The 13,630-nt window shown below is 41.5% G+C and overlaps 1 protein-coding gene across 1 annotated transcript; it reads right to left on the bottom strand.

Moving 5' to 3' along the window:
* Positions 1-246: 246 nt before the first annotated feature.
* Positions 247-13,242, bottom strand: PSMC6 (proteasome 26S subunit, ATPase 6). Its single transcript, XM_052783615.1, has 14 exons — positions 13,074-13,242; positions 12,258-12,337; positions 11,859-11,898; positions 11,599-11,651; positions 7,801-7,868; positions 7,242-7,356; positions 6,207-6,294; positions 5,973-6,034; positions 5,752-5,875; positions 5,328-5,389; positions 4,155-4,275; positions 3,984-4,064; positions 1,887-1,958; positions 247-739 (listed from the first exon to the last, which is right to left on the bottom strand). Exons 1-14 carry the CDS (start codon positions 13,198-13,200, stop codon positions 621-623), a joined length of 1,212 nt encoding a protein of 403 aa, XP_052639575.1. The 5' UTR covers positions 13,201-13,242; the 3' UTR covers positions 247-620.
* Positions 13,243-13,630: the final 388 nt, after the last annotated feature.

The raw sequence follows: 13,630 nt of genomic DNA on the forward strand, positions 1-13,630 counted from the left end.
CTTGTTTACTTCTCGCATTCTGAGGAATTAAATGCTAGCTCAGCTAAATCCTCTTCCCGGACTTCAGCAGTGAAGGAGTACATAAATACCACTTGCCCTCCTCTGCCCGAGGGAAGGGTTGCCTCCATTTGGTATGTATGGCATAGGACTCCAATACAATCCTTACGCCAGAGAAAAATTGCTCTTCAAATGCTGAAGACACAGAACTCAACTCTCTTCAAGAGTTACAGAGAAGGTACACCAGGATAAGCAGATTTAAACAAGTTTTATTCATAAACTGTTTGGGGAAAGGAAATATACCGATATAAAAAAAGTCAAGAAATTAACTGACTTTCTTAAAGTCTGCTAAACCATTCAGGCACATTTGTAAATTCACACCGTAATTGCTAAGAGAACACATCTCCACACGTTTTACTTAACCTGGGCTGTAATGAATATTGTATTTCAGAACTGTACAGGAAACACACTTCTGTAGCCAACTTGCAACTAGTGTTACCAAATTACTAGCTACACGTTACACAAACAGCTTACAATAATAATCAAGAGGTACATTATTTCTCTCTTTTTATACAATTAACCCAGCATGACATGTGCAGTCAATCACAAATTGTATGGTTAATTTAAACAGGTTTGTAGTCAAGCTTGGACTCCAGCTTCTTAGAATCAGCCACTTTTCTAACAGCTTTCATGAAGTCTTCCTGAACTACAAAGTCATGATCGGCACGGATCGCAAACATACCTGCGAAGAATAATTTAACAGCAATAAGCTGGTGCTTCTTGCAGCAACAGTACAGAGAAGACAGTACATAAAGATTCGCTCAAGTTAAAGTGAGAACGGATCCAAGTTACACTGTCTGCATGTAGACTTTCACATGCAGGTCTTGAGTGTTGGGAAGAGGAGTAAACTTCAATGAGGTCCCCTTTCTGAACTAGGTGATCACTAAGAAGAAAAGTATAACTTGCTTTAAACTGTGAGTGTGTATTTACTGCGTTACTCAGCCTTCCAATGTAGGCAAGCCCTAAGCGTACAATGAAATTATAATGTGGAAAAAGCATAAAATAGTATTAACTATTTTATCACCCAGGTACTAAGAGACTCGGATTCTCTGCAAAAAGGAGAAAAATGGGTACCATCGCTGTTTCTGGAATGCATCTAGTTCTTATGAGACAGTACAACATACGCCACGATACTCAGCCAACAAGTGGTTAGAGGCCAGCTCCAGCTCAGAAATGGTATGGCTGTTTTCTATCTCCCATCGTTCTGAACCTGAACTACAGAGATCTTTTATACCACACGTCACAAATGCACGTAACTCTGTGCAGATCCAGCTTGTGTATGGCAGGGGATATTAGCAGGCGCAATGTCACATGAATGCAGTGCTACTGCTCCGAACTGGCAGCAGATCTGCACGTATCAGCTGGACTGTTGGTATGCCTAGCTGGGTTATCTGCAGACCTGATAAGAGACTTGGCTGTAACCTTAGAGGGAGCATGTAAAGAATCAAGTTCTGGGTGACTGTATAGGTCATAAGGAAACTTGGAAGAAAGAAAAGAGATTTTGTTCAAGTTGTTCCATCAAAGCTTCAGGGCATATCACCATGCTGCTGCTTGTGCTTAACAGTCCAGACACACGTGACACACTGTGAAATATGCAACTGTTCTGGCATTTTGGTACTGTCCAGGTGCTAACATTCCATTAAGTAAATGCTACCTAGCCCTTAAGAAAGGAATACAAAAAATGAGCCATCAGTGAACAAGCTCCGCGTTCCAGCAAAATATTTTTGACCTCCTGATTTTAATCCATTGACAGAAGTATCGGAGAAACAGCTCAAATGTTTAGCAGTAACCAAGACTCAGCATATCAAAGTTAAGAGTTAAGAAAATACCTGCTTCGGTACAGACATTTCTCAAGTCTGCTCCATTAAAGCCATCTGAAAGCTTCACAATTGCTTCATAATCTATTCATAAAACACAAATGTCAATTAGAAATAAATTCACACTTCCCGTTATGGATGCCGCCAAAATACATATCTAGCTAACAAAGAAACACTTTACTGTGATTTCAGTGCAAATAGACAGCTGTCCATTAGACTGATAAATTAAATGAACTGAAATAATCAGCTGTATTACCCCGTCATTAAAACAGAAATGTATTGCAGCCAAAAGCTTGTATTATATAATTAAATGCCAAAGTTACTAACTTGTGGTTACAAGCATCAACATGAAATGCAAGAAAAGCTACATCAAGGCAATGTTCTTATTTAAAAAAACCAGAAACTTATCTCCAAGTGATCATAACTCAGTCCCTTTCCACTCATAACAACTGCATCTACTAAAAGCATTTAATGTCTTGATATATTAAGCCTCGTATTTTATGCACATATATTTACTAAAAAAGTGGCTATGGTTATAGTTTCTAGAATCAATCTCTAAAACACTGTGTCTGTTGAGCCTCCAGCAAGTTCTGATTTTTGCAAGGCTGATTATTTAAAAAAAAAAAATCAACTTTTCTGCGAAACTTTTCAAAACAGTTTACCTTCTGTATGAAATTAAAAAAATTTGAACTGAACGTTTTTATATTAAGTCCAAAAAAAAACCCCCTAGAGATTAGAAATTCTTCAACTGTATTTTAATTCCATGTAGCACAATGTCCTATAAACAAGTCTTCCAATAATTGGAAAGTCAAAAAAACCAAGCAACAGGACCAAGCAATGTTGAACATCACTGAAGACTCTGAACTTACAAACCTTGCAGACACCAGTACTAGAGCAGGAGAATCTCACGCTGGAACCTGGAACAGGTCATTATCTTTGGATTTTAATGCAATTCACACCCGACCTTGCCAGTAAGTTCTAGCCTTCCTTTCAGGATCTCAAAGCTGAGCATCATGGTCTTCCCACATCACATTCAGAAATTTAGCTAGTACTCATCTGACATCTCAGCCTGCTAAATGGTGTAAAGGAATGATCCTACCCTGCTTCCACTCCAGTGCCCAAAGATAGGAGAAAAAGGATGAAGTACTTCACCTCAGGTTCGTGATTTGCTTTGGAGCTTCTTCTGTATCTTAGACTATAGTCACATGCATGCACGTTTAAGCCAACATTAAGCAATCCTCAACCCTCTCGCCCTCCCCCAGCTCATTCCTGCTCCCGAGTCACCCCCTCTGTTGAGCTGCAGCTGCTCATGCAGCCAGATGGTGAACGAGATCATTTCCACTATCCAGATCGCGCTGCCTGGCTGCATGAATAGCTCATGTCAGCAAAGAGGCGGGGGCGGGTTGCATGGGGCTGGGAACAAGCAGGCAGGGTCTGTGGGGCCCTACTGAAATAAAAGGCAGCCAACGTCGTTTTAAAGGCAAATCACAATTACAGTTTTCTTGAGGAAAGCTCTGAAGTGTCACAGTAAAACTAAGACTCTGGGCAGCCTAGAGTAACAGAGTCATTAAATAAACCTTCCCCATTTTATCTGATTGATACTTCTCTCCCTTATGCTCTGGAGAGAGCTCTCTCCACCACTAACCAAAGACAAGCTTTGTTTCAGACAACAAGGTTTTCATTACACCATCTCCGAACTCCAAAGTAAGTTTCTCCATGACTTTTAAAGATTCTTTACTGTTTTCAGACTTCTGCAGCAACAATTTCTCTTTCTTTGGGGGGACTAATGAAAATGCTGTTTACTTGCATTAAGGTATTCCTTTAGAAACAGGAAACTACCTGATGAGAACCATGCTGATTTTCCAGTTTACAACTGTGCTCCAGGGGGTTATATTCAGTTTTCCTTTTCAAAGGAAGACTTAGCAACAGTTCAATCACGATGCATTAAAAGAAAAAAGAAAAAAAAAAAAAAAAAAAAGGAGACTTCCAAGAGAGGAAGTTGTGTGGCCAGTGTAAGGGTAGGAATTAGAAGGGCAGTCATTGTTAACAACTCACCCTCTTCACATTTTTACAAACAGAAGTAGGATATCCAGGTAGCTTCCTACTTACCTATTTCACCATGTTTAGTGATAGGACCTGCATGAATCTTCAAAATATCTAATCTGGCTTGTTCATTTGGTAGATCAATATCTAGAAAGAATTACAGCTTTAATAAAAGTGAAAAACCGCAGCTCATATGGATAATACCCTCCTTCCAGCCACTGTGAAGCAGTAACTCACGGATTTTTCTATCCAGTCTTCCAGGCCGCAGAAGTGCAGGGTCCAGTGTGTCTGGTCTGTTAGTAGCCATGATCATTTTAACTCTGTGCAGAGTATCGAATCCATCCATCTGATTCAATAACTAAGAGAAAACAGAAGTTTGTTTTTAAAAAACCCAAAACCTTCCTAGTGTGATCTATTGTACTTATTTTCTGCACAAGTATTTTCATCAAGATGTATGAGCAGTAAAGAAAAATCAGAAGAAAAACGCTACAAGCCTTTTAATGAAAGGCCACAGCCCCCTGCATATTCTATAAGCAATAAAGAAGAGCTTAAGCGAGACACTTGAAAATGCTTTGCTCAGAGAAAAAGATCTTGAGCAAAGCAGAACTCAAACGTGAAAGACTTGCCTAAAACAATAAGGCAATGAAAACAGCGCAAGTACTAAAGGAGCCAATGGTTGGCTGACACATTTTGATTGTATTGCAGTAAGTCCAGGACATTTAAATTAGACTTGGAGAACAGCCTCTAGAATACTAATACACATGTACGGAGACATTTCATTGTGAAGATTCAAAGTACTTGCTCTTTGATCACAGTGATTTAATTCTTTATGTAAGGCAGACGCATTCTTTTGAACCGGACAAACTGTTTGCAAACATAGGCCACTGAAGTTTCCCATTAGCTTCAGAATTCTTAATTGTCACCAGTGGTTTTAAAATTCCCTTCACACAACCCTGTTTACCAGAGCAATTAGTACAGAAACAAAGAAATACAACTACTTCTCCTCTTAGTTTTGAAAATCAAACTGTAACAGTTCTAAAATTGTATAGAGTAAGTGTCTTTGGGACTAAAGGAGAAAAGCTCTGCTTTCCCTTCTTTAAGAAAGAGGGGCCCTCCAAAACCTTCAAAAGAAGATGCAGCAAGCAGCAGCAAAGCCAAGTCACAGTAAGAAGAGAAAATATCCCAAATAATTTCAGCAATTTTTCTTTCAATTAGTCTCCAAGTTGAATGCATGGCTGAGTTATCAGGATGTGCAGCTGCCTTTTGTAAAAGCAGCATCTAGTTCACTTTTAGCTTAAAATTATTAACTCAGAAAAAGTTCTACCAAGCCAGATCACATTGTAACAATTCACATCTGTATTATTACTTAGCGTGGACTGTACAGTACGTAGTCAAGGATTAGACGCTCACCTCCATCAGAGTCCTCTGAATTTCTCTATCAGCTGAGGTGCCTTCAGAAAAACGGCGACCACCTGCAGCATACCAAACTCCTAAGTTACAGTACTTTATTTTTGCCTCCATATAATACTAAATCTGAAGACAATTAGGTATCCCTTTTAAACTGGGGGGAAGTAGGGGTGGTATTTAAAGAGTTAAACACACACATTTTTAAAATGCTTTTTCATGTAGTCAAAAATATCCAAGCCACATATGAACAGGTATGGTTCTAAGCTAGCTCTAATAGTTCCAGGAGGAAGCTGAACCACTTGTCCTGTTATGTTTCTTCTGAACAAACATGCATGCACACTCTCTTTGGAGAAGACAGACTGTGGCTTTATAGCCAATTTCAGCGTTAAAAGGAGACTCTAGCCATCCTCCAGGCCTTTAGCCTTACCAATAGCATCTATCTCATCCATGAAAATGATACATGGCTGATGATCTCTGGCATAATTGAACATCTCTCTGATCAGTCGAGCACTTTCACCAATGTACTTGTCCACTATCGAACTCGACACCACCTTTTGAAAGACAAGAGACACGTGAATGAAGAGACTGGAGTGCAAACAGATTAAGCATGTGTGCATATGCGTGAGTGCAAGAGTAAAATTACACTACCTTTAGAAAGTTACAATCAAGCTGGCTAGCAACGGCTCTGGCCAAAAGTGTTTTCCCTGTACCTGGACAGACAAGAGATTGAAACTGTTTAACTAGTAACCCAACATTGCATGCTAGCAACTTTTTAAAAAAAAAAAAAAAAAAAGAAACAAGCAAACAAAAAGAAACAAACAAGGCTACTGCCACAGTTTGAGAGTGACAACTAAGCATGCATTACCCTTTCAGGAGACTCACCGGGGGGGCCGTAGAGCAAGCAGCCTTTTGGAGGTATAATTCCCACACGCTGGAATAATTCTGGGTTGGTAAGCGGCAATTCTATTACCTGTGAAGAGACAGATAAACAAAATGAGTCTCTGCATTTTAAAATAGATCAGCAATCCCAGGAAGCTAATGGTACACTTGCCAGCCTGTTTTCCAGACACCTGCATTCTTATTTATCCGTGCAGCATATCTTGTATGAGAAACAGTTATGTAAGAAAATGTCAGATTGATCTAATGGAACGATCCACAATCCTGCCCTTGTTGTTCAGACTTCAGCTCTGCAATGGCTTGTTTCTCTCGATGCTCTTTGCTCAAACCATGTTTTGCTGCGGTCGTAATACCACTACCCAGAGCGATTCTAGTAGTTTTTGTGCAAAATTCAAGTTTGACAACCAGCAAACCAATCCTATCTATGCCCTCCCACTTGACTTTATGGCACTCCCTCAGCCTAATGGGTCTCAGATCCTTCAAACCCTCTTCAGAGGATTTTCTTCATTTTAATCTCAATCCAAACTTCTGTAACAGTAGATAAGATATAACCAGTTTGAGAACTGGCCTTTGGTGTTTAGAATAATCTTTCTCTACTGCTGCAAGATGTGTGGACAGCACACAAGCAATCTCTGTTACAGTCAGTTGGCTCACAGCAGCATGAGCTCGTCTTCAAACACCCGCATTCCTGGGCAGGCTTGCACAGCCTGCAGCACTGATGCCCAAACTAACAGGATTACTTCAGTATGAGTGCACCAGCACCCCGCAATCACAATGCTGTTTGTCACAAAGAGAATTACAAAGCTGGAAAACATTTAAACAACACTTCAGAAGTTATCTTCTAGTATAGGAAAACGTGGTCTAAGTTGATGAAACATGGAAAGCGCTCATCTGATAGGATCCTTTAACAGTCTGTCTTATGATAGTTTAGGACAAACATCAGTAAGACATTTTTGTACTAAAAAACTTCACTCAGAACACATCCCACTATTTGGTAAGCATTTTTGAAATACTGGATACCTCTCGCAGCTCTCTGATTTGTTCCGACAACCCTCCAATCTCAGAATACGAAACATCCCCTGGATCTTCATGAGACATATTATAAACCAATGGATCCACTTCCCTTGGCAAATATCTGGAAAAAAGAGTTAAGAGTAGACATTTCTCACTGTGCAGACATATTTGTAAAGTTATTGCAATAAATTTTACAGCAACTATGAAAATTATTTCTTCTCTTCCCACCTTGATAACAAGACAAATGTTTGCTGAAAACACAGAATAAACCCCAAACCTAGCCAACTTTCTCAAGTTTTAAACCAAACAAAAGCTTCAAAAACTGCTGAAAATGCCAAGTTTTAACTGTTTTTTTTAAAGAAAACCAATTTCTTTTTAAATCATATATGATAGACACATAAGTCTTCCCTCAAAGTAATTGTCCTTCCTTAAGCCCTGCTTTGCAGAAAACATTTACAAAATATTACAGAACTGATTATTCAAACCTTTGTGTAACCTACTCAGATCACTGTTTTTTCCCCCTTTATATGATGAGCAGAAGAGCAGTCGTAGAACAGAAACCTACCTCATAATAGTCAGAGTGGTCATATCCAGAGCAACTCTTGTCCCCGGCTTCAGCTTACTTTTGTCAAGCTAGTCACAAAGAAGGTATTTCCATTAGAACCACACTCCAAAACAACGTCTGGTTTTAGCCAAGATGTTTACTGTAGTTTGCACTCTTTGCTCCATCACACACAAGAAGAAAACAAAGCCACTGAGCCTTGCCAAGCAGCTCATTTAGTAAACTCTGTGCCCATCACCACTGGTTTTGGGAATGCTTAAACTGGGAAAAAGCTGGCCCGCTGTTTCATGGAAACGTGATCTTCAGGAGAAGCAATCCAGGAGCTGGCCTAGACCAATGAACCTGTTGGTTGTCACAGCTGGACACCAGCAAAACTAACAGACCACAGGTATAATTTTTATTAACGTTGAAATAGATCTTGAACAGCAAGTCATTAACTTACCTCTGCCACTTTTGAAAATAAATACTGTTTTCTAGACTGTAATTTTTTTTTTTCTTTTTCACTGCTGTCAATCTGACTGGATTAGTGAGAGATCTAATTCTCCCCTCTGTTCAACACAGCACAGACCCAGCTGTTTCAGAACAACTAAGCAATTCTCCTTTAAGGACACATGGAACAGCCTGCCCATTTGAGTCCAAACTTGCCACCCTTCTACTCAACGGCATTCTCATTTCTGGACTGACAGAAAGGGCAAATAGATGCCCCTAACCTATTTTCTCCAAGCCTTCCATCATTTGTACATTTTCACATAAGTAGTTATAGCCCATTTTCAAAGTCAGCCGTTCTAGTTCTTACTCTTTTGCTGTCATTTACCTCAGATGCCCTACTCATCTGCCTCAGCAGTTTTTGTCTGCTTACTCCACTTTTATGAGATTTTTTTTTAACACATTAGCAGTCCTATTCCAGTACCCCCTGCTAAATTCTTCTGGGATTAAAACAACTAACTTGCATTTCTCACTTTGTTTTTAAGAAACCTGGTCTAGGAGAGCAGCCTCACCTCTCACACAACACAACCTTGAACAACAATCATAGAGATTACCTTGCCACTCTAATGTCTTCTCTTAAAAAAAAAAAAAAAAAAAAAAAAGAGGTACCCAATCCCCATTCGAAGAATATGAAACCTATTTACCTATTTATTCTGAGCTTTACCAACATGGCGTCTGAAAAACAGGGATTTCGACAACCGTTTGCAAGGACTGCCTGAAGCTTCCCATTGCTCCCGCTAGGGGGATTTATAAGGTCCCTTGCACACATGGGCTCTTCAGTCTCTGGTAGTGTTCAGGATCAAGCTGTCACTCCTCCCTTACTGGGGTCACTAATAAGACCTCTTTCCAGCTGCCTAATCTTAAGAAATCTGTAAAACCTTGAAATTCTATCAGATTCAACACTGGCCAATAGATTTATGTTATTCTGCAGTGGGAAGAAAACAAAGAGAAACACTTGACCTTGAATTCCTTAGGAAATGCACTTTAGATAGGGAAGTAATTTTGTTTCAATTTAAACAGGGTCACAGCACAGCCACAAGGACTTTAATCAAAAACTAGTTCTTCTACTCCATGAAACACTCCATGGGAAATTATTTGCCTTGATATTTTGACATTTTGAAAACAATCATGGATATGTTTGTTTAGTCTCTGGTATCAAACCAAGGATCTTTTAAGATCAAAGAGTGCTTTTACTGAAGAATAAACTTGAAAGTATGTGTTGCAATGGCAGGCTCATCCAAGCACAACCTCTTCCTTAGCATTTATCTCTGTTTCAACGCAGAACCTCAAGACTACCTCATGTGCTCCGAAGTGGAATTAAGTATACTTATGTTCCAGAAAAGTACTTTGTTCATTCTGGTGAAAGGAAATAGTGAGTTTGCACCACAACATCTTGAAAGGGATGAAGCTTAAAGTTATGTATTTAAAGAGCATTTCAATACTACCAATTCTTGCAGATGTTTTATGCAAGCAAAAACATATCTCATCGGTACACTCCAGGAAAGTCAAGGATATCTGTATATATACTACAAGAACTAACACACTTACTGGTACCCACATTTCTCAAATAGTTCGTCTCTAAAAGGAGGAGAAAAGGTCCATCCTTACTGAGAAATACACAATCCACTGACAGTCAATGGCATAGGAAAATACTTATTGCATGAGTTTTGCTCCCTGCTTACTGCTAAGTATTGTTAATTCTGGGCCTTTACCAGGAATTCCTCTGACAGCTAGAAACCCCCCTCTGCCCCTCTTTTTAAATTCTTCAAAGTACAGTAGGCTCCCTGCTCTGCCACTTGCTTGCTGCCCCTCAGCTCCTACAGCCACCACAGCACCATTTCGGCTGAATCATCTAAATAGAGTTTGTTAACTTTTGTATGTTGGAGTTCTATTACATTGTTCTTCAATTTAACTTCCATGTACAAACCTTAAGCTAATCCAGAGATTCTGGGTACCGCAAAACATATGCACATTAGTCTTACAAACACATTTTCTTTCTTTACATAGAATCAGTAAGAGTTCAAAATTCTGCCAAGATCGACAGTTTCTCTTCAGAAAGATAAAGAAAAGCACTTCTAACATCAATACTACACCTGTGCTCCTTTTACTGAAGGAATTTCTATTTTTTACAACTTCCATAATATAGGAGAACATGCTACAATCATGATGTGTTAAAAGCTCAACTGCAGTTACCTTTCTCCACCATTAAGGAATCAGTTCAAGATGCACTGAGAGGTCACAGCTGCTAAAAGATCTTACACTTACTTGTGCATTAAAATAACTACATAAAATGCTGCTGCCTTCTCAGGATACATGATCCTTCCCTGGGATCGCTGTTCTCTGTTCAGAGACACCTTAGTGTCTAACATTTCATACATATTCTTCTTTGGTTCCATTTCTCAAAGTCAGGGAGGAGTGTAATAAAATCTAACTAGAGATTCACTTTTGCTCCCCCAACAGTTGCAGAACACTTGCACTAAGTATTGTGGTTCCTACTTAATGGGCAGCATTGGTGAGGAATAGCTGATCTACAGGTGTTAATTACTGTAAGTGGGTCACATTCAGTGCTCAATTAACCAACAAGCATTTTTTTAAACCATGCCTGCACTACATCCCTTATACTTTTGTATAAAAATAAAAAGCAAAGAGTACCTCTAAGTGGTTCTTGCTGACTACAGCAGATGGATTATGCTGGAAGCAAGGTTCTGTATTAAAGTGTCTTAACTTCTACAGAATTTGCTGTAGGTCAAAAAGCTGTTGTCCTGTGGACTAGAAGTGCCACAGCTTTTTTTAACATCAATAAGGACAACTAAAAATCCCTCAAAGTGTTTAGAACAGGGGCCTTGCCCACCATAATTATTTAGTGGAGTGCAAAAGCATTAGAAAAAAATACCTAAAGAGCTACATAGAACATACAGTTACATAACATCAAATCTAAAGCTCAGCACTATGACAGTAATGGTCACACGCCGTGCTCACAACATAGCAACGGGAACCTTACGCAACTGATAAAGTTTTCATAGTGATTAATTTTCAGAGAGTTCAAAATCCGGCAGAAAGACAGAGCTTCAACTCAGTGAAAAGAATAAAACACATGCAAGGTTCCACGAGTGCTGTGGACTGCTTTGTCTTTACTAGGAAGTTACACTACTAGCAGCTACAAAGGGGGAGGGCAAGCAGATACCAGTATAAAATAGCCACATACACCTTAAAGAAGAAAACACATAATCCCACTAAGGACCCAGTTTATGAAAAGCAATGCTAATATTCAAGACCAAAGCAAAATTTTAATAAATATTCATATAGATCAGCTACCTGACGACGACAGCCAACCACATATCTTGGTCCATTTGTAGCCTTCACAATGACTGGCAAGAGAAGATCAAAGAAAAACATCAAATTTACTTGATTCGCTGCTCTGAATTACGCTTCTGAACTATCCAGTATATTACATTCTTCTGCCAATACTCAGATCACCAATACTCATAATTCTTTACTCCAAATCTCTAGCCAGATTTTAACTATAAAAGCTTATTTTCACGATCTCAAAGAACGTAACAATCCGGTGTACTTACATTTCTCTTCTGTTAGCTGCTTAAGAACCTCACCAACAATCTGCAAAAGAATAAATGTAGTATTAGCCTACAGATAAATTACCATTGCAAAACAACATTCAATGTGTTTCAGCACATGGAAGACGACCGTCAACTTTGAAATTCTTTCTCTTGCTTCACACCACTTGCCAGTACTTTTATTTCTTTAATACATCCCTGTTAACCAGGACAAACACAGGAAACCTCTCTAACCCCTATGTTCAGTGTCTCTGTCCCTGACGGTACAGCTCCGCTTTCTGTTAGCTGTAACGTTCCCGCTTAGTTTTTCTTGATACCAAAAATGGACTTAAATGCTACTTCCAGGCAAGTTCACTGTCAACCACCACCACAGGATGCTATGACCTTGTTTCTCTTACGTACCTGCCCGACACTCTGCAAGGCCTTGAGATCATTTTCTGACTTTTCATATTGCTTGGTGAGCTCTTTCAGCTGTTCCCTTACTAGAAAAAGGAAAGGAACACAGGATTTTGCTGACATTCAATCCAACAGTAACTCGTGACCAGGCCCTTTTACAGCAGAACAGCAGCAGGTAGAGCTAGATTGTGGGGGATCTGCACACCCAGTAAGCCTCCCTTCTGCGAGCACAGCGGAGCCCCTGCTTAGCAACTCCAGGGCCTGCCCATCCTCAACACAGCGGTGTCTCTTATTAGCGAAAAATCTCTGCAGAAGGCATCTAAAAACCCAATCTAGAACATAAAAAGCTCAAATTCAAAGGTACCAGTGCTTCTGCACGGCACTGATGTTTGTACGGGGGGACATGTTACTGCCAGGACAGATGTAAGAGAGGACGTTTGCATCAGGAAAATAAAAGCTGACAGAAGAACCTTACGGCGGGGGAAAGGCTGAGGAAAGAGAACGGCACAGCTCGATCTGGGGGCGACAGGGCCTGACCCTCCCGCCCACCCCAACGCAAGGGGGGTCCCCAGGGCCCGGGCTGCCCGGCGGGGCCCTCCCAAGGGGAAAAGAAAACAGCCACGGCGACCGGCAGCGCTCCGACCGGGCCCCTGCCCGCCCTCCCTCCCCTCAGCCCGGCCGCTGCCCCGCGGGGCCCGGCTAGGCCCGGCCCATGACGAAGCGCCGGCAACGGCTCGGCGGCCACCGGCTTCCCTCAGGGTTTCCCCGGTGCTCTTAACAGCGGCGAACCCCACAGCGACCACCCCCGGAGTAGACGCTCACACTCCTTGAGGCGACCGTCGATCTCTTTATGCTCCAGCAGCTTCTTTCGGTAATCCTGCAGCGCCTTGTCTCTCGGGTCCGCCATGATGAGCAGCCGCCGCTCATAGGGAATGCCGGGAAGGGCCATGGCCGCCGGGGGCAGGGCCGCGCGCGCGCCCGCCCCGCCCCGCGCCTCGCAGCGCCCCCTGCCGCCGCGGAGGGGATGGCAGGCGTGAGGCGACGCGCATGCGCATTGCGACAGGCGCCAACATAACAGCCTGGGCGTCGTGGGGGCCGCCCGTCCCGCGTACAGAGTACGTGTTTGTATTTATCTCTATGTCTGTGTGTATATACGTGCCTGTGTGCCCGTACCCGTTGCACCGAGGTGTCCGGTACGAGTAACAGCCTCCGCAGGGAGCTTCACCACCCCCCCCCCCATCCCGGTCCGCGGGTCCTCTCCTCAGCCGTCGCCTCAGGGTTTCCTGTCAGAGGTTTAGGCCCTTCGGGAGCTCGTCAGGCGCCAACGACAAAGTCGCTAGACTACAGCCGAATTATAAATGCCATTAACTGAATTAGCA

Source organism: Harpia harpyja, chromosome 3, assembly GCF_026419915.1.
Source record: "Harpia harpyja isolate bHarHar1 chromosome 3, bHarHar1 primary haplotype, whole genome shotgun sequence".
NCBI lineage: Eukaryota > Metazoa > Chordata > Aves > Accipitriformes > Accipitridae > Harpia > Harpia harpyja.